The following is a 13,373-nucleotide window of genomic DNA, read 5'->3' as shown; positions in this document are numbered from 1 at the left end:
GGTTGCTCTGAGATCCTGCCATGTGGCTTCTCATACCACACACGTGAGCTAGCCAATGGGGCTGTGCTTCTCCCGACTGTCCAGTGAACTTCCAAGAGCAGGACCCATGGGCTCATTGGCTAAGAGTCCACCACTGAGAGGGTCACAGCAGCGCCTCCAGGAGGCGCTGAGAGGCATGTCGCTGAGAAATCTCCAGCCAGCTTGGCCTTGGGTGGAGTTGGGAGCGAGGAGCATTTGTGTTTTACGCAGGAGTGTTTCTTCCAGGGGTGTGGGGGGAGCTGGGGCGACTGCACTGGAGTTGGACACCGTTCAGAGGTTCCTCTGAAGACCCTGATTCAAAGCCTGGGCATTCCTAGTCAGGCAGCCCCATTTTCTGGTTTTGTATCTCCATGGCCTGGGTGTTGGGAGACATAACTGGGGGGAAACTGTGTTGAGGGCCACGGCAGACTGCCTTCGTGTGAGCTTCCCGAAGCCACGGCCACCCCTTCATGTCCAGGTCTTGTTCCAGTGCCACTTGAGAATCCTCTACGTCCTGTTGCTGCCTGGTGAGCTGACATCCTGATGCTGTCGAAAGAAGCCCACCTGGCGTGTTTTCAGGAAGGCCCTGGGGCTGTGACAGTGCAGAGGGTTGCCCAGCCTGAGCCCTGCCAGCTCCAGGGGGAGGCACAGGTGGGACCCAGTGTGACAGGAGCTGAGGAGGAGTTATTCTGGTCCTCATGTGGAGAGGGCGGCCGGTAGAGAGACTGCTCTGAAATCCAGCAGACACCTTTTACCAGCCTGAAAATCTGGGGACCAGATTGAGAGTCTGGAGAAACTGGGGTATCCTAGGTCCAGAAATGAAGCCTAAAATAGGAGCAGCAGGAATTGTTATGAGAGGTATGCTGTGAGGAGGAACGAGGCATTTGCTGGTTCTGAGTGATGGTCCTTTTACTGGAAATTACTCTAAGCTTGTGGTTCACTAAGTCCCTGGACTTACCAGAGGGAGTCAGGCCATGAGGCTGCCCTCTTTAAAAAATAGCCTGGTACTCAGCCCATTTCCGTTATCTCCAAAACCGGACGGAAAGAGAATGGTCAGGGTAATTACAGGGAGAGCATTTACAGGCAAGTAATCTGATCCCTGTCTTTTAATTTTTCCCCCCTCCAGAAAATACAATGCAACTACTAGCACTTATATTCAACTCTAAGCCTTTTGATTGGATGCTGCCTTGAATCCAGGTGGGGCTGAGAAAAGGTCTCTTCCTGTGGCCCGTGGGCATGCCGGCTCAGGGCAGGCTGCAGGGCTCTCTCACTGCCGTTCCTTCCAGATGCTTCTTTGTGCCTTCCTCCGGATGGAGTGAGGGGGATATAAGTGAGGAAGATGAGAGGGTGGGTGGGACGCTGGGGCATTACGCCTGCCTTTTTGGGAGGGGAGTGGAGGGTGATGGCTAGAAAGTGAGTGACAGGAGAGGAGGGGCAGAGAGAGAAGAGCAGGAGATGTGGTCTTTTAGGCTGTCCTGCTGCAAGCATGTCATGGGATGAAAGAGCCACATACATCCTGGAAGTGACAGGTCTTCCCTGTGGTTTAAATGGTCCCAGAAGAGAGAAGCTGGGGGATTGTATAAATTCAGATGAGGAAAGAACAAGAGGTAGGAGGCATGGGAAAAGAGAAGGGCTTGTTGGTTATAGCAAAAAATATATAAACAAATAACCTAAATATCCTTTAATAGGGGAATAAGTAAAATATGGGATAATCCTATGCTGTAATACTATACAGATGCATAAAGGTAAGAACTAGAACTATATTCAATCTTAAAAACATTGAGAAGGAAACCAAGGGGCATAAGTCAATATAAAGGATAATAATGTTTATGTAAAAAATGCTGAAAATACCGTACATTTTCAGTGGTTACATATATCTGTATGTAAAAGTCTTTTTAAAAAAAAGTCTGGAGAGATACAACCCTAAGTCATAGTAGTACTGATCTCTGGGGAAATGAGGGGGAGGCAGGATTAGTAGTAGTGGTAGTCAGAAGAAGAGATTGCAGGCTGATAATATTCTTTTTTTTCCCCCCATTATCCGGTGACTCAGGCAAGGGCTGATAATATTCTAATTAAAAAAAAATTTTCAGTGAATATTCATTTTTTTGTTTGTTTTTTTTGAGATAGGGTCTCACTCTGTCACCTGAGCTAGAGTGCAGTGGTGTGATCATAGTTCACTGCAACCTCAAACTCCTGGGCTCAAGTGATCCTCCTGCTTCAGCCTCCTGAGTAGCGACGACAAATGCATGCTACCATGTCCCGCTAATTTTTCTATGTTTTTTGGAGACGAGATCTTGCTCTTGCTCAGACTGGTCTTGAACTCCTGGCCTCAAGTCATCCTCCCACCTCGGCCTCCCAGAGTGCTAGGATTACAGGTGTGAGCCACTGCTCCTGCCTGTGAATATTCTAATCTAAGTAAATATTATAATGTTTAAAATATTTTTGAATCATAGTTTAGCAGGCCTCTAAGGAGGTTGCTTCAGCATTTAGTAATGAGCGGATTAGGCAAAAGCTCAGAAGCAGGGACCCAGCCCAGGGGCTCAGTGCTGATAGGGCAGTCAGGCAGTCTAGAGACCAGCTGTGCAGATGTCAGAGTGATCGATGTCCATTTGGGATGAAGCTCATCATTGGGCTTACAGTTCTCTTGGATGGTCCTATAGCTGGTGGTCCCACCTCCTTAGAAGTGGCATTGATAATTTAATATTGATTAGTAATCGTCTTTAGACCAGCTCTATTTTAGGTACCACTGGGGATTCAGATAAAAGAAAGAATGAAAGAACAAATGAATGATATTTTTGCCTGTGGACTTATAGCCAGGCTAGGCCCTCATCTCGCCTCACTTGGCTGTGAATTTGGTCTCTGCTTCCAGCCCTGCCCTCTGCTTCGCCCTCCACCTGCTGCCAGAGTGATGATTCCAAAACACAAATCTGACCCGTCTTCTCACTTACCTCTGTGAGCCTCTTTCTCAGCTTCCCCTGTCCCAGAGGAGGCATTTGACTCTGTCAATGTGCCTTTCAGTGCCCTTGTCCACCTGGCACCGATGTGCCCTCTAGTCGTGTGACAAAAGAGACCTCGCCAAACTTCCTGCTAATCCTGGAACATTCTGTGGTGTTTTTGTGTGGCACGTACTTCCCTGTGCATCCTTTGAGACCTGGTTCAGATGTCACTTCTTCTGTGAAGCCTTTTGGACTACTTTATCCTTCTGAGAGGGCTTAACCTTGCACTTTGCACCTCACTGCCATCATATCCTATTGTATAATAATAGCTAGGTATGTGTATTTCTTTTGGGATTGTCAGCTTGGGATAAAACTGTATCTTATTCATCTCTCCCTGACAGTTTCTGTCCTGGTATCCATCATACAGTAGGTACCAAAAAAATGTTGATTGAAAGTGTGGCATGTATACCAGTTATCTTTGCTGTGTAATAAATTTCTCCAAAACTCAGTGGCTGAAAACAACCATTTTGTGTTCACAGAATCGGGGGGTCAGGAATTTGGGGGGTCATGGCAGGCATGGCTGGGGCCTCAGCCAGGAAGATCCTAAGGCTGGGGCAGCTCACAGCGGAGGCCCATTCGCTCACCCGGCTGGCCGTGATGCTGGCTCTGGATTGGGAGCTGTGCTGGTGCTCTGGACTGGAGTGTCTACCCATGGCCTCTCTGTGTGCTTTGGGCCCCCTCACAGCATGGCAGCCTCAGGGCCATTGGGCATCCTACATAGTGGCTCAGGGCACCTGCTGGCTAAATGGAAGCCACATAGCTTTTCATGACCTAGCCTTGGAAGTCACGCAGTGTCACAAGCCTGCATAGATGCAAAGAGAAGGGAATTAAACACCTACCTCTCGATGGGAGTGTGGCATGGTCATGTTGCAGAAGAGCATGTGGGACAGGAGATACTGTTACTGCTGTGTTTGGAAAATACAACCTGCCATGGTACGTGGGAGAAATTAGATCCACAGCTAGAGCTAATATCCCTTACTATTGTTGCTACTACAGTTGGTGGTCAAACACTTACTGAGCACTTATTATATGCCAAGAATTAAGTTTTCAATGTAGCAACTCATTTACTCCTTTCATAACACTCTGAAGATTATACCGTTTTGCAGATGAGGAAACAGAGGCGCAGAGAGGTTAAGTAACCAGTCCGGGGTCTAACAGCTACTGCCTGTGCTGTGGGAAGTCAGTGAAGGGGAAGACTCAGGAATTAGCTCCATTCTTTAGACTTACTCCTGGATTGTGGCACTACATTTATTGTGTGGCAGTTGATGGCTGTTTCAAAGGACATTTTTGTTGAAAGTCAGCTCCCAGATAAAGGTGCTTGTGCCCATGGTCTTGGGAAGTCGAGCCTCAAGCTGTCCTGGCCTGTGGCTCCGCTTGTGCCATCTGTACCTTGGTTAGGCCATCCCTGGGTGGTGGTGACACAGACCTAGCCAGCCTTCTTCGTTAAGATGCTTTTCACAGTACAGGTGCCTTTAGCCCGTCTTCATTTACTCCCCTACTCCCTCCTCAGCTTCTGCATCCGTAAAGTGAAGTCACTGAGGGTATTTACCTCCTAGTTGCTATGAGGGTTAAAATGAGTTAATATGCACACAAGTCTTAGAACGGTGCCAGATACCTGGCTGAGGCCAAGTAAGTGCTGGCTGTCGTTATTGGTAAGGTCCAAGTTTTGTGTCTGCCTGTCACTTGATCTGGAAAGAGGTCAAAAAAAATTTTCATACCTAGAAAAAGTATCTTTTAGCTCATGCCATTTCTTGTCCCCCTGTGGCTGAAGGCTAACAAGTGCGACTCCCCAGATGTTGTCACTGTTGTTCCGATTGAACAGGCCTTCCTGACTGCTGTGTCTGAGGAGCCTTGACGTTTCATGAAGCTCTTAGTTGGCCTGGTCTCCCCCTGTTCAGCGTGCTGTAGCGGCTAGGTTCGGTGCCCATTTTTGACTTGAGGCTGGATGCATTCCTATCATATCTTTTAGCACCAAGTGGGCAAGAAGGTCCGGTCGGTGCTTTGTCACTCTTCGCTGCCATTCACAGAGCACATTCAGTGTGAGCCATAGGCTGAGGAAACTGTTAGTCACAGTCTGTGTCATGGAGAAAGTTACTTAACCTTGAAGACCATTTCCTTGTCTGGTAAATGTAGCTGTAATGAAATCGACCCCATTCAGTTGCTGTGAGGATTAAATAAGATGATGCGTGAAGAACAGTTAGGACTACCTGATGCGCAAAAAGTGCAATCATGATCATTGATCTTCATTTTAAAGGCAACATATACTTCCTTATCTAAAAAACGGGAACAGGGAGAAAAGGTATTGAGAAAAATAGGAAAAGAGAGAACAGGAGATATTGTTACCCCCATAATAGGAGAAGGGGGAAAATCACCCATATTCTTATCACTCAGTGATTCAGCCCAATATCACCAATGTTTTGTTTGGTCATTTTTCTAGATACAGGAATATTTTTTTAAAAACATAATTTACTACGTATGCAGTTTTGTATTTTTAACCCAAACTTATTGTTCTTTTTAATGCTCTTGTACTTACGGAGATTTTTCCTGTTTTTAGACTGATTCTCATATTGGGAGAAATGAGATGAAATTTTAAAATATTCATTTGGTGTCTGTCACAGCATTATTTGATCTCTAGGGTTTCTCTGAGATTGTTACATGGTACATTACATTATTCTCATTTTATAGATAAAGAAATATGCTAGTATGGCTGAGTCATATGCAGAATTTGGAGCAGCAGGGTGCTGAATGAGCTTTGATGATTGCAGAGGCTACAACTGGAAGAGTAGATGTAAAACGGTGAGGTAGATCCTTCTGACACTTTGACATGCTCAGTCACGCATCTTGAACATATAAATTGGATCCTGTGCCTAGAGATGTAAGTCCCTGAGCCAAGGCACATGCAAAAAAATACATGAGAAACTGGCTTTCCCAGGCACAGGGGCCCGTCCCTGCTCACTAACTCCTGAATCATGCTGCCCCCAGCCAGGTTCATCTAGGGCTTGAGCACAAAGAAGTGGGAACATCCTGGGACAGGCGATATCTTGAAAAACTAGTTAAATGATATTATGTGTTTATGTGTCTGGGGATTGTCAAAACTCAATCTAAAAGGACATGGCCTTGCCCACTGACCATTTATTGCCTGAACAATAATGTTTCTTAGTCTTTTTTGGGTCTTGAATCTCTTTGAGAATCTTTTGAAATGTATGGACCCTTTTCTCAAGAACACACGCATGCATGTAACACAATTTTGCATTCAATCTTATGAACTGCAGATGTCTGTATTAGTTACATACTAGTGCAAAACAAATTATCCTAAAACTTAAGTCTTAAAACAACAATGAACATACAGTTTCTGTGGTTATGGGGGGATTCCGTAGCATCTTAACTAGATGGTTTTGGCTCAGGATCTCTCAGGAGGCTGCAGTCAGGGTGTTATCTGGGGCTGTTGTTATCTGAAGGCTTGACTGGGGCTGGAGGATCCACTTCCAAGGTGACTCAGTCACATGCTGGCAGGTTAGCGCTGGCTGTTGGCAGGAGGCCTTATGTAGACCCCCACTCCCACCCCCAAGTTCTGCTTTAATGTGCTCACAACATGGTGTTTATCTTTTATGACCTAGCCTTGGAAGTCACACTCCATCATTTCTGCATTTTCTATTGCCCACACAGTCAGCTGTATTGCATGCACAAGGTGTGGTATAAGGAGGGGTGGTGCAAAGCTCCCATGCCCTCTCCTGGTGCACGACCCTCCCAGCGCATCACTCTGTGCACCAACATGGAAGCTCTCCTAACTCGCCATTTAGGGTTTCATTGCATAGGTATGATTGACTAAATCACTGGCTGTTGGTGATTGGGTCAGTTATCAGCCCCACTTTTGTCCCTAGGGGTCTGGGGGTGGGGCTGAAAGTTCCAACCCTCTAAGCATAGACAGTCCCTTCCTTGAAACTATCTAAGGGCCCTCCTTGAGTCACCTCATTAGCACAAACTCAGGTATGACCCAAAGGGGCTCCTTATGAATAATAAAAGACACTGCAGTCACTTAAGGAATTCAAAGGGGTTTAGCTCAGTGCCAGGAGCTGGGGTCAAAGACCAAATATATATATATTTTTTAGTATACTATAGTAGTGAATACAGAAGAAATTTTATATAGCAATCATACATTGTTTTTGTTTTTGGTTAAAATTATTTTCTAGTTATAAAACTAGAACATACTTATTATAGGGGACTAGGGGAAGGAATAAAATATCAAGAAGAAAATAAAACTCACTTGCCATCCTATCACCTGGTATTTTTTCTCTCTAGTCCATTTTATACAGTTATATATAACACTTTGATCTTTCTTTTTATATTACAGAAGTAATATTTGCTTATTACAAAATAATCCAAAAAGTACAGAATGTTTAAAGAGTTATTTTTTTTTTAAAGTGATCCTTGCCTGGGAGGAGTCTGCTATTGTAGGCTGAGAGGGAAGATGGAAGGGGCGGTGGGGTCCCGGCATGCCTTGGTCAGGGTTGGGGACCTGGGTCTGGTTGAGGCAGCAGGTCTGAGCAACAGGGGCAGGGACAAGAGAAGGAAATGGGAGGGAGAGGTGTGGAAGGGGAATTAAACAGCCAAGAAGAAAATGGTTAATTTTATTTCTGCGTTAAGATTCACTTCCTAAGAGCAGGGTTATTTTCAGGGGTCAAAGGTCCTTTTGGGGGCGGAGGAAAACTAAGGAGATATTCAATAAACAGGTACAGCTGATTGTATGTGGTTAAAGTACATTCCAGTAGTTATGATTTGTCAGGACTGTTTATAACCTGCTTCCAGCAGAGACAAGTTGTTTTGACCCTGCTGCCCTGGCTCATTCAGGCCACTTGACACTGTTTACCTTTGGGTCGGGAAGGATGTGTATGTAAGGTGTATAAATAGACAGCCCTCTGGTTAAACTCATTGCATCACAAGGGCCAGTATCAGCTGGGTCTCTGCTGCTTTCTTTTGCACAGGGGAAGACTAGAGGAGAATGAGACTTTCTTGAACCAAAGCTTTGTGGAGTCTCTGTAGCAGGGAGGGGCTTAAAGCCATTGAGAGCCTTAAGTTAGGATACATTCTTTCATTTGAGTACGTGGCTGGCACCACGTAGGTAGAGGAGCTTTAAAGTAGCAGTTCTTGCTCCTGCCGTAACTAATTAGAATCACCTGGGGAGCTTTTATAACTCATTATGCCCCAGCTGCACCCCAGACCACTTATGTCAGGTGAGGTCCGGACACTTATGTTTTAAAGCTCCCCAGGTGATTCCAGCATAGGTCCAGGGTTGAGAAGTCCTCAAAGGAAGATGCTGGTGCACCCAGACCTGCCTCCAGCCTTCTCTGCAGCAGGTGGGGAGTGGTGATCACTGTTCTGTCATAGAACACTGCAGTGCAAAGGAGACTTGAATGTTATGAATGTAGTTAAATTGTTCTCCAAGTGTTCTGCGTTTCAGGAGTACTGCAAACATTTGATTCAGTTGTCACAGTGTGTGTCTGTGTGTAAGTCATGCATTACTCTAATGAGATAATGAGATAATGAGATAATGATAGGGGTACCCTCAGAGAAATGCATCGTTAGGTGATTTCATTGTGTGAAAATCATAAAGTGTACTTACACAAACCTAGATGATATATTTATTTTTCTTTATATATATTTTTTTCATATGGAAAACCAAACACCCCAGCACCATTACTGAATATCAGTCATTTCCGCTACTTGATCTGCAATGCCAATATGAAGTGCTATATATCAGATTTCTGTTTATGCTCCATTATAATCTTACGGGACCACCATTGTACGTGCAGTCCATCATTGACCAAAACATCATTATGGGTGCATGGCTGTATATATTTTTTAAATTGTCATAAAAAGAGTATATATAGGCAAAATGTTATGCACCAAATTTTAACATACTGAAAATTACTAATGAGTTGTCTTCTCACTGACTTTAAATATAGCAATGAATGCCATTAGCTGCAATGTATCAAATAAATTCACACACCACTTTGTTTTGTTGATTTATCCCCTCTCCTTGCCCATTTCATTTTCGTGCCTTTGCCAAAGCCAAGAGGAGTTCTGTGTAAGATTTTGTTTGGGAGAAAGGGTTCTGCACAAACAAAAGTTTGTAAGCCATAGGCCTTTCCTTATTTTGAAGTCTGTCATCCTGTAGATTAGATCAGCTTGCTTTGAGGCTGGGCTGAGAGCTGCAGCCCATTAGTATTTGAGCTGTCCCAGCTGTTCACCAGCTGGGTCCACTTCACATTGGGGTAGCTGTGCTTCCCACTTGGAGTGCGGGAGGGAATTTTTCCTGGGAGTGGGCTGCAGCTGTGCGTGGAGGTGGGCAGCCCAGAGATGGTGTCATTGTCAAGTGGCCATTGAAACGTCCTTGAGTGATCATTGGCCAGATCGTATCCCCTGTACATCCAGAGCCACAGAATGTTCCAGCTGGAAGGGATCTTAGCCAGCAGCACTTTATTGAGGACTGATTGTGGGCTAGGACCTGTGCTAGGGGCTTTATAGACATTGTCTTATTAAATCTTTTCAGTAACTCTATGAGGCATGCATTATTATCCCCATCTTACAGATGAGGAAACTGAGACTTGGAGAGGGTAAATAACTTTTCCAAGGTCACAGCTAATAAGTGACAAAGCCAGCATTGGGACACATGCTACTCCTCCTCTAAGCCTTCTTAGAAATCATTTTATGGATGAGGATATCAATGTCTGGCGAGGAAAAGCAATTTGTCCACGGAGACCAAGCCAGTTCTGACTGGTGGCAAAGCTGCGACTAGAACTCACCTGCTCTTTCTGCCACGCTGCAGTGCCTGGCTGCTGCCAAAGGAGAAGGTGAAGGGGTGCCCCTCCCACCTTCTGAGTGGCTCATGCACCATCAGTGTTGTGTTGGCATGGAATGAGAAATTCAACTCACCATGCCATGTTAAGAGGAACATGGAGAAGGCAGAAAGAATGACCTTGGAAAACCATATCTCAATAAGGAAGCAGGGGGACAATAGGTGGATTGAGTGGTGAACTCGAGGGCAGCCTGATTGTCCTTGTTACAGGTTTTGCTGTACACTGTAGGCTCCCAGCTTTGCCAGTTTGTGGGAATCTGGGCAACAGGGTCTGCTTCAGCCCTGCACATTCATACTGTGTGTGCTCAGTTTAAAATGGCAGCAGCCTGCAGGAGCTCAGCTCTACCTCCATTTATGGAGGGAAGAGAAACTAAGGAATGCTCCTTGGGCTGGCATTGGGGAGTAGCTACATCTGAAAATGAAGGAAGGGTGCAGCACCAAAATCCATGCTCCCCAGACTGTCACCTCCTGCACGCTAATCAAGGAAGATTTCATTTCAGCCAAATTGCAAGGCCATTGCTTTTATTTTTTTTCATCTGAATTTGTGCCAAGGATTCAACTTTTCCTGCTCATTTTATTAAAAACTTTATAAACAGCATTAATAAATAGATATAAAAGTGCTGCATAAATGACAAATAGAAGGACTAAATTAAATTCCCAAGGGTCAGCCGTTGAATAAGTAACAAAACCATGTCCTTGCACGATCAAATTCCCATATATGCAAATTAAGGACAGTGCTTTACCACAGAGTGTTTTAATTAATATTTATAAATCACAGAGCACCTCTGAAAGGGCCAGTAAGCTATTTATATTATTATCATGTCACACAAATAACAAACCCTTTGGAGATTGCTGCCTCTTTTGCATTTTGGTCTGAGAAGTAAGTGAACGTGTTACATGTCTCTCTCTCCCTCGTAGGTGTGGTGTCAGCACAGCGGCAAGTCACCGTTCAGGAAGGACCCTTGTACCGCACAGAGGGCTCCCACATCACCATCTGGTGCAACGTGAGTGGCTACCAGGGCCCCTCTGAGCAGAATTTCCAGTGGTCCATTTACCTGCCCTCCGCCCCAGAGCGAGAAGTGCAGATTGTGAGCACTGTAGACTCCTCCTTCCCTTACGCCATCTACACCCAGCGTGTCCGCGGTGGGAAGATCTACGTGGAAAGAGTCCAGGGGAACTCGGCTTTACTGCACATCACAGATCTCCAGGCCCGGGACGCTGGGGAGTATGAATGCCACACGCCCAACACCGACGATCGATACTTTGGGAGTTACAGTGCAAAGATGAACCTAGTGGGTAAGGAGATGCTGTTTTCACGTGGCCAGTGTCTGGCCTGGCTCACTTCTTTTACAGTGCAACTTCTTTTTCATAAAGTGCATTTGACTTAAAAAAAAAAAACAAAAACTACCCACCCTCCCCCAAATATTTTAGAGGTCAACAGATAGCATAAGTGAACAAAATTTCTGTATTTGCTTGTAAATAATAGAAGACTGAGGCTGAAACTTAAAAAAAGATCTAATGCAGATGTTAAGAATTTCAGAAGCTGGAATTCACCTCAGGCTAGTAAAAGGGGACATAAAAATACAAGGCAGGGACTTTTGTGGGTGATGATGAGGAAGATGAGGCCTGTGACATCAGCTGGAAGAGAGGCAGAACCTCTGGCAAAGGACAGGCCCTGAGATGCAGGGGGCGCTGCTGAGTCAGGAAACGAATGTGGCTGCAGGTCCTTTGGCTCCATGAACTGGGAATCATGAACTAGCTCTGTACCCTTTGGTGCCCTTGAGTGATGGAGGAAGCAGGAGGAGGAGGAGGAGGAGGGAGTGGGGAGCTTTCCCTGGTGGACAACACTGGCCACACTGTTCACCATTGTCAAAGGGTTAACCATATCAGGACTGTTCTGTTTTTCTGCCCAAGTCTTAATTTCCAGTTTTTATTATTACAGTTAAGCAGGCAGGGGATGTTGATGTTCTTTTATTAACACAAATAATGTCATCTATTGACATTTCCTTTCTTCAACAAATCTGTATCCCAACAAAAGACCTTTAAGACCCAATTCTGGGATGAGTCCAGAGAGAAAACACACACTGGCTGTGACTGGGGCACCCTCATCAGACAGAGGTGGTAGTGTTTAATCTGCAGGAAGGTATGGGGATCAGGGTGCACCTCTGACCAGGGCCCATCCCAGGCTGTGGCTTCCTTCCAGTGGGACCACTTGGACTGAGGAGTTATATGAAAGCTAAACTTCTTAAAAATAGGGGACAATGATGATTTTCTCTACCAAAATATTTTTTTTTAAATACTCTTCCGAGAGCTATGCATTACTGAAGTAAGTTGGGGAATGGGGGTGTAGGATGAAGAGAAGAAAGAAAATGAGGAAGTTATATAGAAATGTAAAACTAAAAGTTCCAGGAGCCATTTCCATTTGAAGATCAGCTGGAGGTGGAGTTAAAGTATCTCAAAGCCGTGCTAAAATCAACAAAAAAATCTTATTTGACCCAAAGGAAAATATTCTTATATAGTATTTTCAGGGAGTTTATTACATAAATAGAAATACAACCTATGTTTTATCTGAGTGTTATTAAAATACCAAACAGGTAAGTGTAAGTGCCAAAAAAAAAAAAAAAAGTATTCCAAATCCAGACAGAAGACTCATTTACGGGCCGTGTGGGGTTGTCTGTGGCCTTGAATCGGTGGTTAGAGGCTGCCTCGGTTAGAGACACAGTAAAGCGAGACCCGCGTGGAGGGGGAACTTAGCCCCCCAGGAGTCTGAGATTCTGTGGCTTTGTGACTGCAGTCTCGGGACGTTTCTGTGTTGCAGTGATCCCAGACTCCCTGCAGACCACTGCCGTGCCCCAGACTCTGCACAAAGTGGAGCAGGACCCACTGGAGCTCACTTGTGAGGTGGCCACGGAGACGTTCCAGCACAGCCACCTGTCTGTGGCCTGGCTGCGGCAGAAGGGTGGCGAGAAGCCTGTGGAGGTCATCTCCCTGAGCCGAGATTTCGTGCTTCACTCCAGCAGCGAGTACGCCCAGAGGCAGAGCCTGGGGGAGGTGCGGCTGGACAAGCTGGGGAGGACCACCTTCCGCCTCACCATCTTCCACCTGCAGCCCGCCGACCAGGGCGAGTTCTACTGTGAGGCTGCCGAGTGGATCCAGGACCCGGATGGGTCGTGGTATGCCATGACCCGGAAGCGTTCCGAGGGAGCCGTGGTCAACGTTCAGCCCACTGGTCAGTCTCTCTGAGCCTCTTGTCTCCTTTCTTTATCTGGGTGAAGGTTGTTGGACACTGGGAGGGTGTGGGGACTCCTTTGGGGACCTCTAACGGTGCAATAGGTTTTCATATGAAGTTAAAGATGGTCCTGCCCGTGGCCAGAGGGAGCTGAGGGTTATGTAGGACATAGGTCTCCTAAGACTTGCTCTTTTGGGGGTCGCAGGTGCTGCGCAGACTGAATTTTGCTCATAGACATGTTTTCCTTGACCTACATGGTGTTTTACATTTTTTG

The 13,373-nt window shown here is 45.7% G+C and overlaps 1 protein-coding gene across 3 annotated transcripts in view; it reads left to right on the top strand.

The window, feature by feature from the left end:
- IGSF3 (immunoglobulin superfamily member 3) overlaps window positions 1-13,373 on the top strand; it is an 87,463-nt gene that overhangs the window by 36,718 nt on the left and 37,372 nt on the right. For all 3 annotated transcript variants that reach the window (XM_045546909.1, XM_045546907.1, XM_045546906.1), the window contains exons 3-4: window positions 10,789-11,166; window positions 12,689-13,099. In XM_045546909.1, the coding sequence (XP_045402865.1) occupies window positions 10,789-11,166; window positions 12,689-13,099 (789 nt within the window). The remainder of the gene's footprint in view (window positions 1-10,788; window positions 11,167-12,688; window positions 13,100-13,373) is intronic.

This window comes from Lemur catta, chromosome 3 (genome assembly GCF_020740605.2).
Source record: "Lemur catta isolate mLemCat1 chromosome 3, mLemCat1.pri, whole genome shotgun sequence".
Classification (NCBI taxonomy): Eukaryota; Metazoa; Chordata; class Mammalia; order Primates; family Lemuridae; genus Lemur; species Lemur catta.
Note: the sequence above shows the minus strand (reverse complement) of the source record. Positions and strands in the feature narration are given on the sequence as shown.